Source organism: Alligator sinensis, unplaced genomic scaffold (genome assembly GCF_000455745.1).
Source record: "Alligator sinensis unplaced genomic scaffold, ASM45574v1 scaffold71_2, whole genome shotgun sequence".
Classification (NCBI taxonomy): domain Eukaryota; kingdom Metazoa; phylum Chordata; order Crocodylia; family Alligatoridae; genus Alligator; species Alligator sinensis.
Genome location: NW_005842632.1, coordinates 43,054 through 63,719, shown reverse-complemented (window position 1 = coordinate 63,719; position 20,666 = coordinate 43,054). Strand labels below are relative to the sequence as shown.

Sequence of the window (20,666 nt, the reverse complement as noted above, 5' to 3'; positions counted from 1 at the left end):
TGTGAGTCCTTGCCGGACGACTCCAGAGCTCTTCTACCCGGGTTCGAGTCCTGCAGGTTTACTTTCCCGTCGCCGAAACCCTTCGCGACGTACCCTCGTATTTTCATCTTCCCGTCGCCGGAACCCTATGCGACGTACCCTCATGCCCTGCAGGTTCGAGTTTTGTTTTCTTTTCTCTCTGTAACCGCAACTTAAGCAAGCTTTCCAGCCTACACCACTGCCATCTCGGTGTAAGTAAACAATCTTTTAAAACTACCGCTACGCGTCCGTGCCTAATTCCAGCTCGAAGGCCTTCCCTCTCCGCCCCGGCGTGCCCGGGCTGCTGGCCACAGCCCGCATGCAGCGCGAAAAGGGCTCGGGTCGCTCCCGGCCCGCACAACTTGAAACATTGTAAGTTGAGGACTGCCCGTAATAATGTTTTCCTCCTGCACTCCATCTTTCCTGGGGTGATCTGCTCTCTCTGTGAAAAGTTATCTTGATTTGAGACAACTCTCTTCACTAAATAATCTGTAATTCCTTGTCATCCTCCTGACCCCCAAACTACAGTGTCATTCCATAAAATGAATTTCTCCTGTTGAGAGAAAGATTTTTTTTTTAACAGCCACTTGAGAGACTTTCTATTTTTTAATGAACCCATACTTAGTGATTTAGTCCCTCTATCAGGGGCGGGCAATTATTTCGGGTGGAGGGCAACTTACTGAGTTTTGGCAAGCTATCAAGGGCTGCATGACAGGCAGCCAGGGGCAGATAAATATTAATTTTCTAAGTTTTTTAGGGGCCCTGCAGGCCAGATAGAATGGCCTGGTGGGCCGCATCTGGCCCGTGGGCCATATTTTGCCCACCCCTGCCCTATATAGTATTTAGCATCATGATATGCAGTTGAAGTATGTGAAATATTAGTTTCTGATAGTTAAGTATCTAAAATATTATCTCTAATAACTATTTTAATTATGATACAATTTTCCATTTATACACAAGCAACTGAGAACTAGCATGAATGAATCCATTCAGAAGTCTTACTGATTTGAGTACACATATTTTTGCCAGCTGCATGTCCAAACAGCACAGGTTCTCCATTAAAATGAAGGAAGATTTCTTATGCTGATGAGGAAGAAGCATGCTGGGAGTTGGGCTTGAATTTCCTAGGTCTCCTCCAAACTGGTGACAGATTCTTGAACTATTCCAATAATTCAAATTATTTCTGCTAGTGGGTTGCCAAGAGCGCCTGAAGGAAGAAATCCAACTGGCAGTATAAACTTACAAAAAACTCTTACCTATTAAGAAGGCACACTAATGTTGTGCAACTAAACAGGATTCAGATATGGAACTATATCAAATTATTTGCTTGTCTCTGAATTCATGATACTGCCAAGTCATCACTTCAGACTAAAAAATAAAATAAAGGCAATATCCGACACAATCTGATTCTAACTGTGTCATGTTTGACAGGCACATTAGGTTGTAACAGTTACATGCTACCAAAATAACCAGCCACGACATAATTACTGTCTTTTTCACTCTCTACTATCTTATGAATTGTCCACAGAAGCTGCAGCTACTATAAAGTAGATTAATCTAGAGAGAGCAAATGCCATGCAAGAGAAAATAATATGCATATGGAGTTATCTTCCTTCAAAATAAATTGTAGAATACCACTAGTACTAGTAATGGCTTGCTAATGGCTGAAGAAAGTGGCTAAAAAAAGATTATTAAAATAAACTAAGTTATCTTACCATATCTCAAAACTGACACCATCACAAATAGCAACTAAAATATTTGTGCTAATATTACTATTTAAAATTCTATTTCACCTTCAGATATTTAAATGACACTTAAACAGCCACATAACTATAATTTTTGGCACAATATGGATTCTATATACAGTTGTATAGTTATGCTCACAAGAGCTGCCCACTTTCTGCATAGGCTCAAGTGTGGAACAGAATCTCAAGGGCACGATCCTAACACTGGGTAAGTCCCAAAAACTTTAGTCACTAAAAAACCACCACACCTAGAAAGTGTTTGACAAAAGAGATGGTTGAACTGAGCCCTCCCACCTTTTAGCCCAGTAGCTTAGTGGTTAAGCCACTTGACAGAGCTTGTTAGAGGGGCCAGAATTTTTGAGACAGAAAGAATTTAGCCAAGTTGAAAAGCTCTAACAAGAAACATTAATTTCTCATCATACAATAAATTGTTAGAAAAAACAAACTAAATCATTATCCATCCACCACTGGTGGAGTATTGGGGAAAGAGAATCACATTAATTTGTTCTCTGCGTTGAAGTGATCAGATCTCATTCAAACTGTGGGACTAGAAAAATGGACAATTTATTAAAGCTCTGCTCTACAAAAAAAGTATGCATCAACAGGTATTGAGGTTATACATAGGAAACCCTAGGAAAATACAAGTATACTTTACCTTTAACATTTTTTCCAAATCCCATAGACGCAGCAACTGCACTCTCCTCTTGTCTTTTGCCGTTTGTTTTCTCTTTCATTACATCATCATCACTTGAAACATCATCAGAGCTCATCTTCTTTTTCTTCTTTTTTTTATGTCGAGGTGGAAGCTTTTTTGGGAAAGTAAACATGGGGAATATCACAAGGAGCATTGCAATGGCACAAAGGAGGAATCCACTCCACCTACAGTCAGGAAATATGAACAGCAGTTGAGAACCAACACAGTGTGAGACAAAAATGACCAAATAAACTACAGTGGCTATCACACTGTAAATCACAGTCTGTCCCAGCTTTTGAAAAAAATATTTATCAGCAGAACACCACAAAGCCTCTTGTAAAATGGATTATACCTTTAGAGTCACAAGCTAAGGGTCTCCCCCATGCACAAACCTCTCCTTCCCCATAAATAGGTGGTTTGGAATCGTCATTGGAAAAAAGCAGACTTAGTCCCCTTAATCACACAAAGAATTCTGCAGGGCCTTGAGGACATGCATGCAGGGAATGTATAGGCTGGAAGACAAGGCAGTGACTGAGTAGCTGAAGGAAAGCACTCATCCGCCTAAGAACCCAAAAGTTTAACTTTACCGAGGACCCCATCTATTCAGAGGAACCTCCTTTAAGGAGGATTTTAAGTGTAAGTGAATCTCTAACAGCCAGCAAGTAGGCCAGCACATGGCAGCAAGCTCATGTTCCAGTGGAAGAACTCAGAAAACTTAAGAAGGGAAACTATAGAATCACATGACCTCCTTCATGGGGATTTAATAGAGAAAACAATTCACCTGTAAGGGAGGATTCACTTGTAAGGGAGGAACTCAAATTTGCTCCATACAATTGCTTGAACCTATGGAAAGCCTGGCTTTCACTACAAAAATTCTGAAGTCCAACTGTGAACTCCTTTTACACAAATGTAAATTAATGAATGATCAATATACTACATCAAAAAATCAATGATATTACGCCAGCTCAGAAACCCTATGAGAGGGGAATCTGTTCCTTTGACTTCAAATAATATGCTTTCAGGCTAGGTTTTTTAGACTTGTTCTATCATCTGATGCCCAGAGTTCTATCCCTGAGCCAAATATTTCATAGTATGTGTCTGAAAATATTAATAGAAGGTGACAGGACTTCCTATCTGAATAAGAGAAACAGTATTTGGCTTCATTTATGCAATGCAAGAGAAATGCATGATGTACTTTAAAATGGAACAAAATATGCCACACAATGCACAGATGATGATTTGTGGATGACGAATTATGATGGTTAAAAACAAGTTTAAATCCTGAAAATGTAGCATCATGTTTCTAGAAAATTTTGCAGGCAGCTCTCATAAGGCAAATATAAGTGACTGAAAGTTTTGACTAGTTTTGATGTTACATAAGCAGAAAATCCCTTATTCACTCATTTTAGCTGATAAAATACATGGATTAGAAATAGGACTTTTAGAAGGATTAGTAGGCACTATCAGGGAATAAATTACTACAGTACATAGAAATATAGCAGAAATTCCTTTTAGGATATCAGGGAGAGACACTACAAAGCAATGATTAAGGAAATGGTCTTGGCAATAATAAATAGAAATAAGACCATCCACTCAGCAAAGGACACTGGCATGTATCAACAGGTGAAATTAAAATCTAAAGAAGCCATTATGGCAGCGTACCAAGTGCTGGATATGTCATAATTGCAGCACAGTACATAACCTTGTGTCTTGCTTTACAGGAAAGATGGCAAAGAAATGGAAAATAGACCAGAGTGGACAGCAAGAATAATAAGTAATTTCACTATTAGCAATTAGGATACAGCAGACAAAATCCTGGAGGATACCCCAAAGGCTTCTGAGCAATAACTAGGCTTTCAAAAGGAATGAAAGCTAGAAAGTACAAATGGCACAATATCTTTCAAATCCTTGTGTGGAATCATGGGGAAAGTAGTGTGAGAAGAGCCAAGCATAAGTAGACTCAAAATTAGGCAAATAGAAATGTCTCTTCAGATTGACAGACTTCCAAGACATGCAGAGCCACCTTCCATGAGAATATATCATTAATAAAGCATGGTAGTCATCTTAAAGAATATAGATTTTCACGTAATTTATCTCTGAATTCAAGCAGATATCCAAGTATAAATTACTGGATCGTTGTATAATTACGATAATATTGAATGTAAGGTAATTTAAAATGCATAGTGCCTGGAAATTATTATTTGGTTACAACTTAGACAATTTAGCCAAAGATGCATTGAGTAAGAATCCAGAATTGCAGTGACTTGAGCAAAGCCAAATTCTAATTTTTCATTGATTTTCAGCAGAATATAATAAATCCTCAGAATGGCATGATTATTGGTTTTAACTGACCTCAGAATATCTAAGTTAAATTGCTTCTGAGAAAGAAGCCTTCTCAGTACAACACTAGGAAGGTAGTTGTTACTTCTCTCTCTGTTCTTTCCATTCTCAAAGGGTATTTTTTTACACATGCACACGTCACAGCACCAGGCACTTTGAAAAGCACCCAGCACTGCGGCGCATACAGTTGTATAAGTAGCAAAATGTGTGTCAGCGCTGAGAAAATGGCACTGGTACGCTTTTGAACTAAAACACCTTGGAGGTGCTTTAATTCAAAAGCGCACCGCCACCATTTTCTACGCACTGATGCACATTTTGTCACTAATACAACTGCACACAATGCAGTACAGTTTGCCTCAGCTCACGTGCGGAGCAGACTCAATTAACTGAGTCTGCTCCGAAGCAGTGAATCTCTGGTGCATCGGTGGAAAAAAGTATGGGTATAAATGCCCCAACATATCAGGACTTTTAAGAGAAATACTAAATTTTTTTTAATCTATTTCTTTAGAAATCTGGTGATGTCAATTACATAGCTAAATTCTTTTTCAAGTTTTTGAGTAAATATCCATTGCATGGATCATGGCTATTACCGAAGTTAAATCAAAATCCAGCATCAATCCTTGTCAGGCACTATTGCAAAGCACTCCATAGGAAAAACAAATATGCAATAGGTAAAGGCAGACATCACCCGTGTCTTGCCACAGCAACAGAAAGGAAATTGTTATGTTAGCATATGTTTATATGGTCTTCAGAGGAAAACAAAAACAACCTATAGTCAGTCCTTGCTAGTCTAATCTGAGAGAAAAGTTTTCTCCTGGCCTTAAATCTGACAATTGGCCTGATCCTAAGTGCATCAGCCAAACACTTGACTGCTGGTAAGAATTTTGGTAGAGACCTACCTAAATCACATGTTCGTGGATTTTGTGGAAACCTCAAAATCTGGGCTTACCTGCAAAATCTTGCCCATGGGAAGAAAAAACAACTTAATAAAAATAAGTTTTTATTAATTCTTCCCCTCCCAGGAGGGCCTTGCAGCCCAGCCCACCCAGGAGGAGAAGGTCCTGGTTAGTGAGGTGTCACAAAGGGGGGGAGCAGACAAGACGGTGGCTGCCCCTCCTCCCCTGAGGCCTCTGCCAATCAGTGCTTAGGGGTGGGGCCAGACGAAGGTCAACCAGCAGTCAAGACGGCAGCCACATCCTCATCCCACCTCACCTCCAAGGCCTCTCCACCAGTCAGTACTGAAGGGTGGTGCCTCTCTGACAATCAATGCTGAAGGGCCAGGCCATCACAAAATGCCCACAAAATGGGCTCTTCATGCCAGGACAAAGCCAGGAAAATGACTTTGTTTCACCATGAGCTAAGTAAGTCCCTAAATATCCAGATACTCCATTCAATCCCACCCCACAGCTATGAGTATATCTATTGCTTCAGAAGAAGATAAAAAATCCCGAAGCATAGAAACTAAATAAGTTATTTATAGGGGAAAGTGGACAATTATTCCGAGCTACTCCAGCCAACCAGCAGCAGCTCTGAAATGTGGAATTACTACATAGGGTTGGCATTAAGTTTCCTTCCCTATAATGGGAATATCATATATTTGTATCCAGGTATCACAAATATTGATTACTGGTTCCCCACACTCAGCACACATTAAACCCACATGCAGGGCAGCCCATGCAGAACTGCCCATGAACTTGCCAGGCAGTTGGAGCCCACCGACTCCCACCACACATGCATTTTGAGGCATACAAAACATCCACAATGATGTTCCACATTAAATGCCATTTATGACAACTGAATGTATGGTATGCTACCATTTACCATGCGATAAATGCCAGTTCTGCCAGGGGCCGTTATGGGTGCAGCTCTGTTCCATGCCTGTGGCACAGAATCACTTGAAAACTAAAATGCATTAATTTAGTTAAAGTCTGAATTTAATACTGAGGTATGAGCATGAAGGCTAGGGACAGATATTACACACAGACCAGTGTAAGTGACTGGAAACAGGTTTAAACCTGTAACAGAACAGAAGTTCAGCACACACAAACCCGTTTCAAAATGGTTGAACCCAGTTTAAAATAGACCTGGATGGTTGTGGTATCACACTTAACCGATTTCGGTTAAACCAGTCTGTCAAACTTCTGTCCCAGATCCCCTCCTGACTCAAGTTACTTTGCAGTCTCCCAGCACCCCAGCATACTTTGAGGCCCCCTGCAACCTCCCCCCTCATAGAGCGGCCCCCTGGAACACGGCTCACGCTCTGGTATTCCAGCCCAGTGCCAAGCTGACCCAACCCCAGGGCTGTCACAGAGCTGCATGCACAGCTCCTCTGCCCAGCTACAGGCCCCAACTCTGGGCAGCATGCAACCCAGAGCAGGCAGGGTCCACACAGCCCTGGCTTGGCCAGCATGCTTGCAGGGAGGGGATATGGCAGGGAGCCAACAGGGAGTCTTCCCTCAGTATCTGCACAGCCCCAGTTTGGCCAGCACACAGCCCAGAGCTGGGGTGGGGAGGTGCACAGGAAGAGCCAACACAGACGCTTCCCCCAGGGTCCCTGTTGACTCCCCCCGCCAGCTCTGGGCTTTGTGCTGGCCCAGCCAGGGATATGTGGACCCTGAAGGGAGCATCTGTCTTGGCTCCCTATGCTGCAGCCGGCCCAGCTGCCAGATGCCTCGGGCTCAGTGTGGGGAGGGTCTGCAAGGGGTTGGGGCCATGTTCCCCACAGCCAATAAAGGAAGGCCCCAGCTGATCTAGGCTCAGCTGCCCTCAGAAACATCCAGCAGGCAGGGAGGTGTGCAAGAGTCCCCTCCCCCACCCCTGACCTGGCTTCTGGTTCTCGCCAGTGCAGGCATCTGTTTTCCCCCATCGAAAGAGAAATGTGTGTTCTGTTCTCTCCTGATCCCACCTGCGCAGTTTAGAGAAACCCACATGGATTGATCCAATTACCCCTTGGGCTTTTTGACTATCTGTACTTAGCCAAAATGTTATGGCCTGTGATACAAAGAAGGTCAGGTTAAGACCAGAAAAGTCATTACATACATAAAATCCAGAGCTCGGATTTGGGACATCATGGCGATGATCCCAGACCTCATCCGGCCCTCTGATCACTACCCCTTGGTCCTCACCCATGTGGGCACTAATGACGTGGCCAGGAGTAGCCCACACTTCTGCGCAGGAGACATGCTAGGGCAGGACGGGCTATATCTCTCCCCAAAAGGTAAGTGTGTTTTCTCTTCCAGGTTGGCTGATCTTGTATGGCGAGCTTTAAACGAGGTTCATCAGGGGATGAGGATGCAGAGGGTCAGGGATGATCTAGTTAGTGAACTTTTGGAGGGGCTGGACATGTTTAAATCAGTAGGTCCAGATGCTCTTCATCCAAGGGTCCTGAGGGAACTGGTGGAGGTCCTGGGTAACTATATGCCAGTTAGTCTCACCTAGGTCCTTGGGAAGACCTTTGAGAAAATTATCAAGGAACACATCTGTGGGGGCCCAGCATAGGAGGTAACGCTCAGGGGCAACCAACACAGGTTCATTGCGGGCAGATCCTGCCTGACTAACCTTGTTTCCTTTTATGACCAGGTCACAAAGTCCTTGGATGTGGGTGTTGAGGTGGATGTCGTCTACCTGGACTTCAAGAAGGCCTTTGACACTGTTTCTCATCCCATTCTCATAAAAAGTAGGCAACTGCGGCATTGATACCTACAGTCAGATGGGTGGCAAATTGGGTTGACGGTCGCACCCAGAAAGTGGTGGTGGATGAGTCATTTTCGACCTGGAGGGATGTGATTAGTGGAGTTCCCCAGGGCTCAGGCCTGTGCTATTCAACAGCTTTATCAGCGACTTGCAGGTGGGCATGGAAAGCACACTGTCCAAATTCGCTGATGACACAAAGATGTAGGGAGAAGTGGGCACACTGGAGGGGAGGGACAGCCTCCAACTAGATCTAGACAGGTTACAGAGGTGGGCAGATGAGAACAGAATGGAATTCAATGCAGACAAGTACAAGGTGCTGCATCTAGGGAGAAGGAACCAGCAACATACCTATAGGCTGGGGGACACCCTTCTCAACAACACAGTGGCTGAAAGGAATCTTGGAGTCATTGTTGACTCCAGGATGGACATGAGCTGCCAATGCAAGGAAGCAGTCAGTAAGGCTAACCGCACCTTGTCATGCATCTACAGATGCTTCACAAGCAGGTCCAGGGAGGAGATCCTTCCCCTCTATGCAGCGCTGGTCAGGCCACAGTTGGGGTCCTGCGTCCAGTTGTGGGGGCTGCACTTCAAGAGGGATGTGGCTAACCTTGAGAGGGTCCAGAGGAGGGCCACTCGCATGGTCAGGGGACAGAAGGCCAGGCCCTACAAAGATAGACTAAAGGGCCTGAATCTATTCAGCCTCCACAAGAGAAAGCTGAGATGGGATCTGGTGGCCATCTATAAACTCACCAGCAGAAAATAGGCGAGGCTCTGTTCCCCTGGGCACCACCTGGGATAACAAGGAATAACAGCCACAAATTGAATGAGAGGAGGTTCAGGCTTCGTATCAGGAGGCATTACTTTACGGTTAGGGCTCCCAGGCTCTGGAATGAGTTCCCAAGGGAGGTGGTGCTCTCCCCTACCTCAGGGGTCTTCAAAAGGAGGTTGGATAGATATCTGGCTGGGGTATTATGATCCCAGCGCTCGTTCCTGCCCAGGGCAGGGGGTCGGACTTGATGATCTGTTCAGGTCCCTTCTGACCCTAGAAACTATGAAAGTACGAAAACAAGAATATATGTAACCATACTCAAACTAGCTGTAATCTAGTAAACTCAGCAGCACAGAGTTCAACCCTGATTGTAAAACACAGTGAAAAACTAAAGTATTGGGTGATTATCCATACTGAGCTCCATTCTGGTGAGGCTGGATCGACAGCACTACTATCCAATTTAAGCCAGAAGCACGTAAAGTATAAACATACCCTATGTAAAGTTTAATCTGAATTCACGTCTCAAAATTATTTCAGTTACAGAAATCTGGAAAGCTATAAAGTACAAAACTTTCAAAAAAATAAATAAAAAGAAGTTAATTTCTGATTTGAGGTTGGCTACCATTTCTGATGTGATATGCTTAAAAATATTGTGAAGATTTTGGACTTAATCAAACATAAATCAAAACACTTTTCTGGCAACATATAACCTTACACAGAATAGGTTAACAAACATAAATCTGAGTGAATACTCTTAAGGCAGGACTGTCCAATTAGTGGCCTGGGAGTGGTATGAGGCCCACGAGGGGTTAAACTGCAGCCTGTGGCACGGGTGCTTGAGCTGTTGCACAGGTGCAGCTCTGGAACTCAGGGGTGAATGCCCCTGCCACTTGCCCCTCCATCCCCTTTCCTGCTGCTGAATTCGGAGTCTTCAGTCAACATTTGTAACTTAAATCAGGGGCAGGAGAAAAGAGGGTCAAGCAGCAACAACACCCTGGGTTCTGGAGCTGTGCCAAAGCAGCAGTTCCAGAAGCTATGCTGACAAGCTTCTGCCCCATCGCTGAGGGTGGATTTTCTGGCCTGCAGTCAGGATCTGGCCCAATGGGTCCAATAAGTTAAACAACCCTGTCCTACAGGTTTTAATTCACTGTGGAAAAAGAAATTTCCAAGTATAATTTGTAGGGGTCATGGGGATTGGCATATACACATATGACTGCAATCCTATAGTGGACAGGATTAACCAATTTGTACAATATCTCAAGCTGTGCCCAAAACCCTGTGACTTTGCCTAGTCGAAAAGGTACTATAGGGATGGTAGACAGCAGTAAATTCAAGATGACCTTCCCACGGGCATATTGGTGGTGGAGGTGGTGGTGGCAGTGGTGTTCAACCACTGGCTGAAGCTTTCTCTTGGGCTTAAACGGAGACTAAACCTTATCTCCAAGTTGGAGTGGAGCATCACAAATGAACTGCATCAAAGATCCAGCAGCACTAAAACACACACTGTAATTTCAAGGGTATTGAAGCACCTATTGACTTGAACCTGCAAGGCAACCAGGAGCTCAGAAGCAAAATGTAGACTCCAAGCCAGCCCTATGGATTTTGAATCCTTTGAGGTCCTCATCTTTGAGGCTTTCCATGGAAATTTAAAGTCACTCTTATGAGCTACTTTGGGAAAGTCAGATCCTCAGAGCCTGATGTATGCTCAGTATAGACCTTTCGAATGAAGGGAGTGTATTCAAGAAGATTACAATTCTTCCAGTTATAATTTGCTCAGAAATGCCATTTAACGAAAGCTAAGAGTGATGACTGTTGCAGTGCAACAGCTGGATGCCGTCACTTTTTGGTCAAGTAACTTAAGCTATCCAAATTCCTAACTATAATTCTTAATTACACAAGATACAAGGATACAAGAATGGAGATGCATTCTGGTCCTGAATTTGTACTTGAAGAATATATTAAATTTCTATGCTGACTGTATAATAACTTTGAGTATACAAATAATCAACTAACAGGTCAAGAAGTATAACCAACTAAGAAGATCAGTGTAATATTCTATTACAAAAATAGCTAGTTTATTCAGAGCAGAGCACTGAATAAACTAGCTCTGCAGCATGGCCTGGCTCAGTTTACAAGAGCAGAATGGGGTTTCTATGTTCTCAAGTGGTCCCTGAGCAGAGTGCTGCTCTGGATTCCCGTACAACCCTGCCTGATGTGATAGCAGGGCCCCCAAACCACTGCTGCTGCCATGCTCCGCATTATTGAATGATGGTATTTCATCCCATCATTCCTGTACTTTCCATAGGGAAGAAAACAGAGCACAAATGAGAGGGAGTCCTGTAGCAGTAGACAGCTAGTGCCACTGCATCCGTTTAATGATATGAGTTTGGGTATAGCAATTGTACAGCAAGCATACACTGCCTGTTAAATCACTGCTGGGGATAAAAATCTCTCTTGGATACTCTCTGTCTTTTTTCTCTGACCTCATTTTTAAAGAAATCTAACAAGTACCTTGTATTTCCTAAGTTACCCCATGCAGTTTTGAAAAATGACTGATTCTTACCAGTTTCCAATGAATCGAGGGTCGCTCTGGTCAATATAAACAGTTGTTCTAGGATCAACATAAAAACCGATAAGGACTCCTCCTAATAAATATCCTGCTGCGGGACCAAGTGCTCCCATTACATACATGATGGCTGAGAAAACACAAGTGGAAAAAAGCAACCCAATGTCATAAATCCGTAAAAGGAATTCCTTTGCATTAGTTCTCCTTGCTTAATAAAATATTCTGCAGAGGAATGTAAAAAAAAATCATAAAATAATAACAACAGGAACAGAGTGTTGACATTTTTTGGTGCAGTCCTTGGTCACATTACAAATGAACAATGCCTATTGCATTGGATTCAGAGATGAGTGAAATCTCCCATGAAAACTGAACCATGTTAAACATCTATCACTAGGGAATGAATATTTGAAATTTAATATTTTCAAAATACAGTTCTTAAGAATAATATTGTGCAAATTCTGTTATATCTCATATATAAATTATTTATTGCTATACATATTATTACGTATTTTAAAATACTTTTTTGGTTAAGACAACTTTTGTTCCTAATATAGTATTTTGTTCCTTATAATATCCTTGTCTTTCAAACTGAGATAATTTTTGGATGGAAAAAGATAGGAGGCAACTCCACTGAAGGATTTCCTGATACCTTGAAACTAGAGAACTGGCAACTGAGAATACATACATATCACCAGCAGCTCTATTTTCTACTGTTTCTGATTTTCATCAATAAATCTCAAAGTTGTATTTCAAAGGTCAGTGGATTATTCCTGTTTTCAAAATGAAGAAACACAGATATGCAGGGAACAGCTCTTTGTCCAACTATTGGGTGTGTAAATTGCAACTATGTATCTAAGTGGCTATGTACCATGATATTTTCTCCCAGTCAAGTCCCCAAAGAAACATTACTTTTGTAACATAACTTTATCTTAGTCTTTAGAACATGCCACTAGAAACAAAGCAGAGAAGGATGTACCCATTGCATTAATGGTTTTTCAGGGACTTGAATAGGGTGGAATAAGATTCTATGATTGAAACTTCACTTCCGAAAAGTAAACTTGAAGAGATCTCTTGAGCAATCAAAATGAGTTCCCTCATTTCCATGCTGTCATATGCCCCAAACCTCTGTCCACTGTATACCACAACCACAAAAACACCCATAGACAAGGGCATCACTTTTACCTTGGGCACTGCAATGGCAAAGAAAATACATTTATATGACACTAGGAAGTGGACCACAATCCATGCTATAGAAAAATGGTGCTCAACCCCAGCCCTGATCCAGCCAGGGGTGAAGCATGGCCTGGCCCTGAACTGGCTGCCACTGCTCTATGGTCTACAGTTGGCCCACAAGCCAGGGGTTGAGCACCCCTGATAGAGAAAAAGGCAAAAAATAATCAGGCTGAATTATGACCTGGAAAAGCACTCCTTCCTGACTCCAAATATGGTAGCTGGTTTTATCCTGATCATCACATAAGCAAGAAACACCAGTGAAAGATATACTGAGAGGTACCCAAAGCCTTGAAGAATGATCAAAAGTTAAATAAGGCATTCTGTCAGGGAGAAAAAAGGACTTCTTCCTGGCTATGATAGGCCACCAAGCAGAAGCTTTGAAGCATGGGATTACTAAATATCTTCCATGCATACAAGCAACCCACAGCAAGATCAAGTTCCTTTTCAGCCTCTCTCATGGAAATAACAAACATCTGAAACCACATATTACATATTCTGCTAACTATTCCAACAACAAACCTATCCTATCATACTATCTCTTCTATAAATTTATCAAACTCTTTCTTGAAGCCATTCAGGTTTCCTCAACCTAATACTTTATTTTAAAGTCCATTCCATAATGTTCCTCCTCTGAGTCCATCAAAACTTAACTCATCCTTCTAGTTTCCAGTTTAAATCTGTTCACAACTGCTTTGTACCCACTTGATCTGGTCCAATAACTTGAATAGCTCATCTCCTTCTCAGGCATATGAATATATTTATAAAGAGGAATCATAATCTCTCCCTACACTTCTATTGTTAGGATAAACAAGCCAAATTCTTTCAATCTCCACTCATAAAATAGGTTCCCTATTCTCCTAATGGAGACTCATCCTAATAGCCCTTCACTGCACCTGATCCATTTTAAAAGTCATATCTTTTGAACTTAAGTGACCAGAATTATGCACAATATTCTAAATGGTGTTTACCAATTCCTTGAACAGCGATGTCATATTGAATGTAATATTTGAATGCTTATAAAAAATGCCCATTAGCCAGTTTAGGAAGAAGACAAGATTCATCTTCTTATCTAAGCCATTGTTTTGGCCTACGTGCGGAAGGTCCTGAATTTGCTCAAAGTCTTAACTCTTGAATTTTATCTTTAGAGGCCTTTAACAAGGTTAACCTAAAAATGACCCTTAAGCAAACATCCCACATTCCGAGAAATCAAACCCTAGGAGCCTTTGAAAAGATTGGAAAGAAAGGAAATTCCCCAAAGTAATTAAATGATCAACAAAAGAAACTGAACCCAGTAGAAATCTGTTAAGAAAGATCCGAGCCCAAATTTGGGAGTAGTGACAGGTTTGGGTAGGAGGGGCCCAAGACGGCAACTCACTCAATAAAAACTGTAACCTACTGTCCCAATTTGGAGGTAACCTCACTTGCAGAACAACGAAGGAAGAATCGCAAGTGTAGGCCGGATCAGACTGATCACCTGAACCACCCTCTCCATGAACACGAATCTCTTAGTTCACACTGAAGCCGCGGAGCGCCCGAAAGGGACTGAAGGAAGGGGACTTAGTCCTATCAGCATTGAGGCCAGCCCACTGAACCGTACTACTGAGGCCAACCCATTAAATTGTACTACTGAGGAATGAAAGCATATCTAGGTGTTTGGCTTCTCGGAATTCTAGGATTGTAAGTATATTATGAAAAATAATAGTATTGATTCAAATTTAACTTTGAGTTGTAACTGTAGTTGTTTTTGTAATACGAATTCTTATAACATTGTTTGAGAAGGAAGTGCATTTGGAGCATTGTTTCTGATATATGTAGTTATTGTGTTCTTAATGTTTGTGGTATTTCTTAAAGCTAAGCAGTGTTATATGCGTAGCAAAGAATTTTAAAATAAAATTGTGTTGTATGAATTAAGTGTGCAATCATTGTTAAATCGTGCAATCGACTAACTACTCCCCCAGCCAGTGCATCAAACGAATCAGTAAGTTGTGTGGGATCTTCTCTATTCCATAACCCACTAGAGACAAGCAAAACTAATACTTCCCTGTCTCTACTAAAAATGCCTAACTTAGCCCATCCTTGAATCGTATTAGCCTTTTTTCATAGCCATACTGATAGGTCATGGCAATTTCATGGTTGATCAAAATACCTGGAAGCATCTCTTCTTCTGTCACCTTCAATCTGTGACACCCAGATTAGCATTTAGCATTAGCTCCTAGGAACATGACTTTATACTTTCTACTATTAATTTACTTAGCATTTTTCTTATTCCTGTACAGAAAGCTATCTAACTCCTCTTTAAGGATTTCATGATCTTAGGTAGATCAGACAGAGAAAGGGTTTCTTCCAGGTGGAACATCCAAAAAAAAAATCAAATTATGTTTTCTATACAACTTTATTCAAGGAAAAATATGTGCAAAATAATTCTGGATAAAGCACCAGGCTCAAGATCTAAAATGGCATCCAGATGCCTAACTCCTTCAAGTTCAACTGTCATTGATTGTCATTAGATACAAGAGCCTAATTACCTTTGACATTCTGGGACCATATCCACCACCTAGACCTGACTGGCACCAACACAATAACTGAGGGCAATAGAGAATTATTATTCTTTATCTACACTGTATCTATTGTTCTGAGTACCAAGGGACAGGTCAGGAGAGTACTCTAACAACTAGAGTGGAAGGCTCCAATCAGAGGTGGAACAGGGCAGCTCCCCACCCTGTGCAGCAGTTCTGGCTACCACTGGCTGCCATGTTATTTCTGTGCCCCACCCCCAAAGGCAACACCTAGAACTGCTGTTGTGGTTGCCCTCTCTCCTCCCCTCACTTATGTTACTGATTCCAAATTGTTATGGCAAGCTTCATTCACTTACATATTCCTAGAGACCTAGAATTGCATTACTGAAATGAATGATCTTTCCCCCTGTGATCCTAACACCCCTCAATATTGCTATTCAGATCCATAAGCAGCTGAAATTCAGGTCCTTGCAAAGATGGTGAGAAAGTCAAGGCAAATCTTAAGAGATCTTAACTAGTTCATATCTCTTTCAGTGGCACATGAAGGCAGAATATATTTAACAGTAAATGCAATAAGAATATGTAAAGATATGCTCTTCTAACAGCTGGCCAACAGCAAAGATATTAGTCTCTTGCTTTAAGTTCATCAATTCAGCTCAAATAATAAACACTTCTGATCCAGCTTATCACTTTACTTCAAGTATGCTTTTGTTGTTGAAGGCTCTGTACTATATCCACACTCAATATGACTGTCTCCTATGATGAGATGACTGGCTCTATGGATGCAGTGAGTGTAAATGACATAATATACCTTGACTTTAGCAAGACTTTTGATACAGTCTCTAGCAACATTCTTAGCAAGCAAGCTAAGGAACTCTGGGTTGAATGAATGGACTGCAAGATGGATAGAAAACTGGCTGGGTCATCATCAGTCTCAAAGGGTAGTAGTCAATGACTCAACTTCTAGTCGAGCCAGTATCGCAGCTCTGCAGAAAAGGACCTGAGGATCAAAAGTAAATAAGCTGAAAAAAGGAAGCTGAATATAAGCCAACAGTGTATCCTTGTTGCTAAGAAGGATAACAGCATGCTGGGTTGCATTAACAGAAATGTTACCAGCAGATTGAGGGACATGATTATCCCCTTTATTCGGCACTAGTGAGGCCACATCTAGAGTTCTGCATCCAGCACTTAATGAGTGTGGGTGAGCCACACAAAATCTTCCAAAGATATCATTTTAACAAATTATAGATAAAAAACAAATCATATACTAAAAATCAAACACCTACAATAACATAGTTTAATTTTATTTCAAAACATAATTTTTGTCTTGTTTTATGCTTTTTTGAGTAGCACGTATAGCCAAACAGCTCAAAAGAAAGTCTTACTCTTGTATATTGTGTGTGCGCGTAAGCAGTGGGTGTGGGGTACTGCTCGGCTTCCCCCACCTCCAGTGGCTTCTTCTCCTCCTCCTCCTGCCCGACATGTGACTCCACCCCATCTTGCCCACAGCTCCCCCTGCAGCACTCCACATGGGACTGAAGCCCACCCATTCGCACCTGGGACAGCCCATGCCACACTTCTACCCACACCCACCCCATGCCCACTGACTGCACCACCCCAGCCCCACCAGGCAGCTGAGTGAGTGCAAGGCAGCCAGGAACTAGAGCTCCAGCCCTCTGCATTGTGGCTGGAACCATCCGACTGTATCTTCCTCCCCACCTGCCCACCCCATGTACCCATGCCACTTGCTGCCTGGAGCCACATGGCAGGGGCAGGAGGAGGAGGAGGAGGAGAAGCAGCCACTGGAGGTGGGGGAAGCCAAGCAGTACCTAGGAAGCCGAAGCAGCAGCAGTCTTGCTGAGAAGGGCTGGGCTGCCCCAGGTGGGAGCAGGCAGGATTCAGCCCTATGTAGAGCACCGTAGAGGCAGCTGCAGGCTGGGTCAATTGGTAGGCCATATACAGCCCATGAGCTAGACTGTTCTCAGTGGTGACACATGACAAAAACAAGCAGCAATGGTCTCAAATTGCAGCAAGGAAAGTTTAATGTTAGATATTAGGAAATAAACCCTCTCTCATTAGGAGAGTACTAGAACAGGTTACCCAGAGTGGTTGTGGAATCTCAATTTTTGGAGGTTTTGAAGTCCCAGCTAGACAAAACCTTGGGAATGGTCCTGCTTCGAACAGGGGGTTAGACTAGAAGACCTCCTGAGGTCCCTTCCAACCCTAATTTTCTATCATTCTATGAATACTAGAGGAATGCCTAGGCACAGCAATTTGCTCCAAGAGTACAGACAAACAAATTACAGCAAATTTACAAGGGCAGGGATTTACCACCCTTCTGCTGCTACAAAGTAGTTTTCCATGGGCCTGTTCTTACCCTGCAACAAAATATAACCTAATTTATAGAAGCTTAGCACTCAATATGGAGTGCTAAGCTATTAAAGAGTGAGCTATTAAGATCTTGCCTTCACTTACCAGATTACAGTAACTGTTCACGTGTATGCTATAGAGTAAATGGTAAGACAAAGCACCCTTTAAAGTCACTGTAACTGTTGTGGGGAAAAGGGGGCTTCTGCACCCTAAGTTCATTCTGGGTTTTGGTCAGGGAGTTTACCAAATACAATTTTGAAACAGAGCATGTTAAAATGTTCAGTTTCCATTCTGTTAGTGCCATGAAGGCCAAGTCTAGATGTTGGATTGGGCCTGAAATAGAACATATCCCTTGAGATGGGAGTCTATAGACTTCAATATAGGGACTGCAACTTAAAGCAAGGGGTGCTGGATGGCTGTTGGAGGGGCTGTCAGTCCTCCTTCCACACCTTCAGCTGTGCTGCTCATGACAAGTGAAACTTGCATTTCCCCTTGATGAAGGAGCTGTTTCCCTGACCCTTGCCCAGAGGAGAGATGGGAAGACCTTTATGAGGGGGGGTGGGAGCAGTAGGATTGGAACATGTTACTTTTTTAATATGTGCTTTTCCATCTTGTTCCCACCAGCAGCTCTCCAAATAAATTCCCTCACCCTCTCTCAGATTATTTGGGTGTAAGTAAAGTATATCATGAGTACCGTCTTGTTTTCTCTTTGCTTCTTACAGGGAGGAGGTGCTAAATGGCTCTTTAAAGAAGCCATCTTGAAAGCTGGTTGAGTAAAGGGAGGAAGGGGTAAGTCATGACATCTCTTGCTGAGGCACCCTGGAGCACCAGAGTTCAGCTTGAGTCACAGAGGTAGGTGAAGGGGGTAAGAGAGCAGTCCTTCCTGGGATGCTAGAGGACTTGGCCAAATGCTATCACCCTGTGGGCGCATCTATACATGACGCTAGGGCAACATAGCACCGGAAGTCACAAACTGTGATGCCACAGCTAAGGCACCATCGCAACACACTTCCTTGTTATAACACATTGCTACAGCAATGTAACAGCTAAAAATAACCATACACTGTGCGCACAGTGCAGTACAGGGTGTTACTGCGCCATCAGTTAGGACTTCCTAAAGGAAATACTCAATGACGGCACAGTAAAAAAGGTGCCATAGGGACATGTATAGACGCGCCCAATGTGTCATATGTTCAAATTAAAGTGAGAAACACAAACAAACTGCAAAGTTATTCTACATTTCACAAGTGTGTCTAGATGCCCATCTTTGTGGCTCATAATCAGATAATAAATTGCTTGAATGTGTGGCATGTTACAGTTTATTCCTCCACTAACACATAAATTGAATTTACCAAAACTTAACATCTGCCAGGGGCCTCAAACCCCTACTCCTCTTTCAGTCCTCACGCTTGTTTTTGAACAGAATATCATTTCTCTCTTAGAGGCCAAATCAATAGGAAAAGAAAAAGGTTACTAAATCTGCCTCTTTAATTTAATTTGGATGATAGTATGTTCTGAATGAAGAGAATGAAAAAAGAGCACATCCTTAGAAATGAAAGATTTTTTATTGAAGACTGAAGGCCCAATACTAGAATTTAACTCTGAGGCTAAATTCTACTCATACAATACTAAGAAATGCTTTTAGACTACAAAATGATTAATACAGGTTTCCCTCATTTTATGCTGTACATGCATTCCTGGAAAACAGCGCATAACTTGAATTCACATAAAGGGAACCCACTTTACAATGTAACAAATAGGGATGTGTTCCAAGACCTTGACTGTGCTGACCCTCAGACCCAGTTCTACCACTTTTACAAGACAATTTTGGTATTTGCCAATAGCAGACACTACACACAAGCACAGAGTGGTGGTGAATGTTTAACTGGTGTGAAGAGAGGGTGGTGAAGGGTCTTCAGGGTCAGTCTCCACACCACTAGTAGGAGGTACAGGCAGGGTAACATCCATAGGAGAATCAACAGGCATGGGTCTCTCATCATGCTCCAACACCAGTGGGGTGGGGCTAGGGATAGCTGAGCGAGGCTTCAAAAATGGGAACATCTGCACAGGAGATTATATTTTGGTGCACATCATTCCCACAATGCGCCGCACAAAGAAGCTGGCTGCGGGCTTCCATCACACCAGTCGCATAAGAGTGAATTTACCTTGCATATGACGAATTTTTGGTATAAAAAGGGTCATTGCATGAGTGAATTCGCACATATATAGCCTGCATAAAGCGAGGGAAACCTGTAGCTTTATTAGAGCTTTTAGTTCTTTTCTTTAAATAGAACGTTGTTATTATTTATGGAGTCTTGATTAAAAAGAATTAGACTTTGCCATTTTTTTTTTTTTAAATAAGATTTTGACTATGGAAATGTGTTGAATCTCACAAAAAAATATCAACATGCCTAGCAAGGATTTTGCTTTTCTAAACTGATTTAGCATTTTAGTAACGTAATCTTCTTGAAGCAACTAATTAACAGATATTATTCTAAATACTGAGCAATTTCTTGTTCACACACTGCTCATTTCTTGATCTTTGAATAAATAAATATGTACTTTTACATCAGATTTATTGCCACAAAGGCTATATGATCTCCTTGGTCAATCAAGTTTTAACTCATGTACAACATTAAGCATAACAGCTTTTGAGACTTCATACACAATTTTTCCTTTAAAACTTTTTAGTTAATGAATGCAGTCCTCATTAAATATATTT

At 42.1% G+C, this 20,666-nt stretch overlaps 1 protein-coding gene across 1 annotated transcript in view; it reads right to left on the bottom strand.

Annotated features, from left to right (window-relative positions):
* Positions 1 to 20,666, bottom strand: part of SLCO5A1 (solute carrier organic anion transporter family member 5A1) — a gene marked incomplete at its 5' end in the record, with an annotated part of 107,711 nt that overhangs the window by 44,034 nt on the left and 43,011 nt on the right. Inside the window, 2 exons of the mRNA XM_014524582.2 lie at positions 2,419 to 2,642; positions 11,823 to 11,955. Of these exons, the coding sequence (XP_014380068.1) occupies positions 2,419 to 2,642; positions 11,823 to 11,955 (357 nt within the window). The remainder of the gene's footprint in view (positions 1 to 2,418; positions 2,643 to 11,822; positions 11,956 to 20,666) is intronic.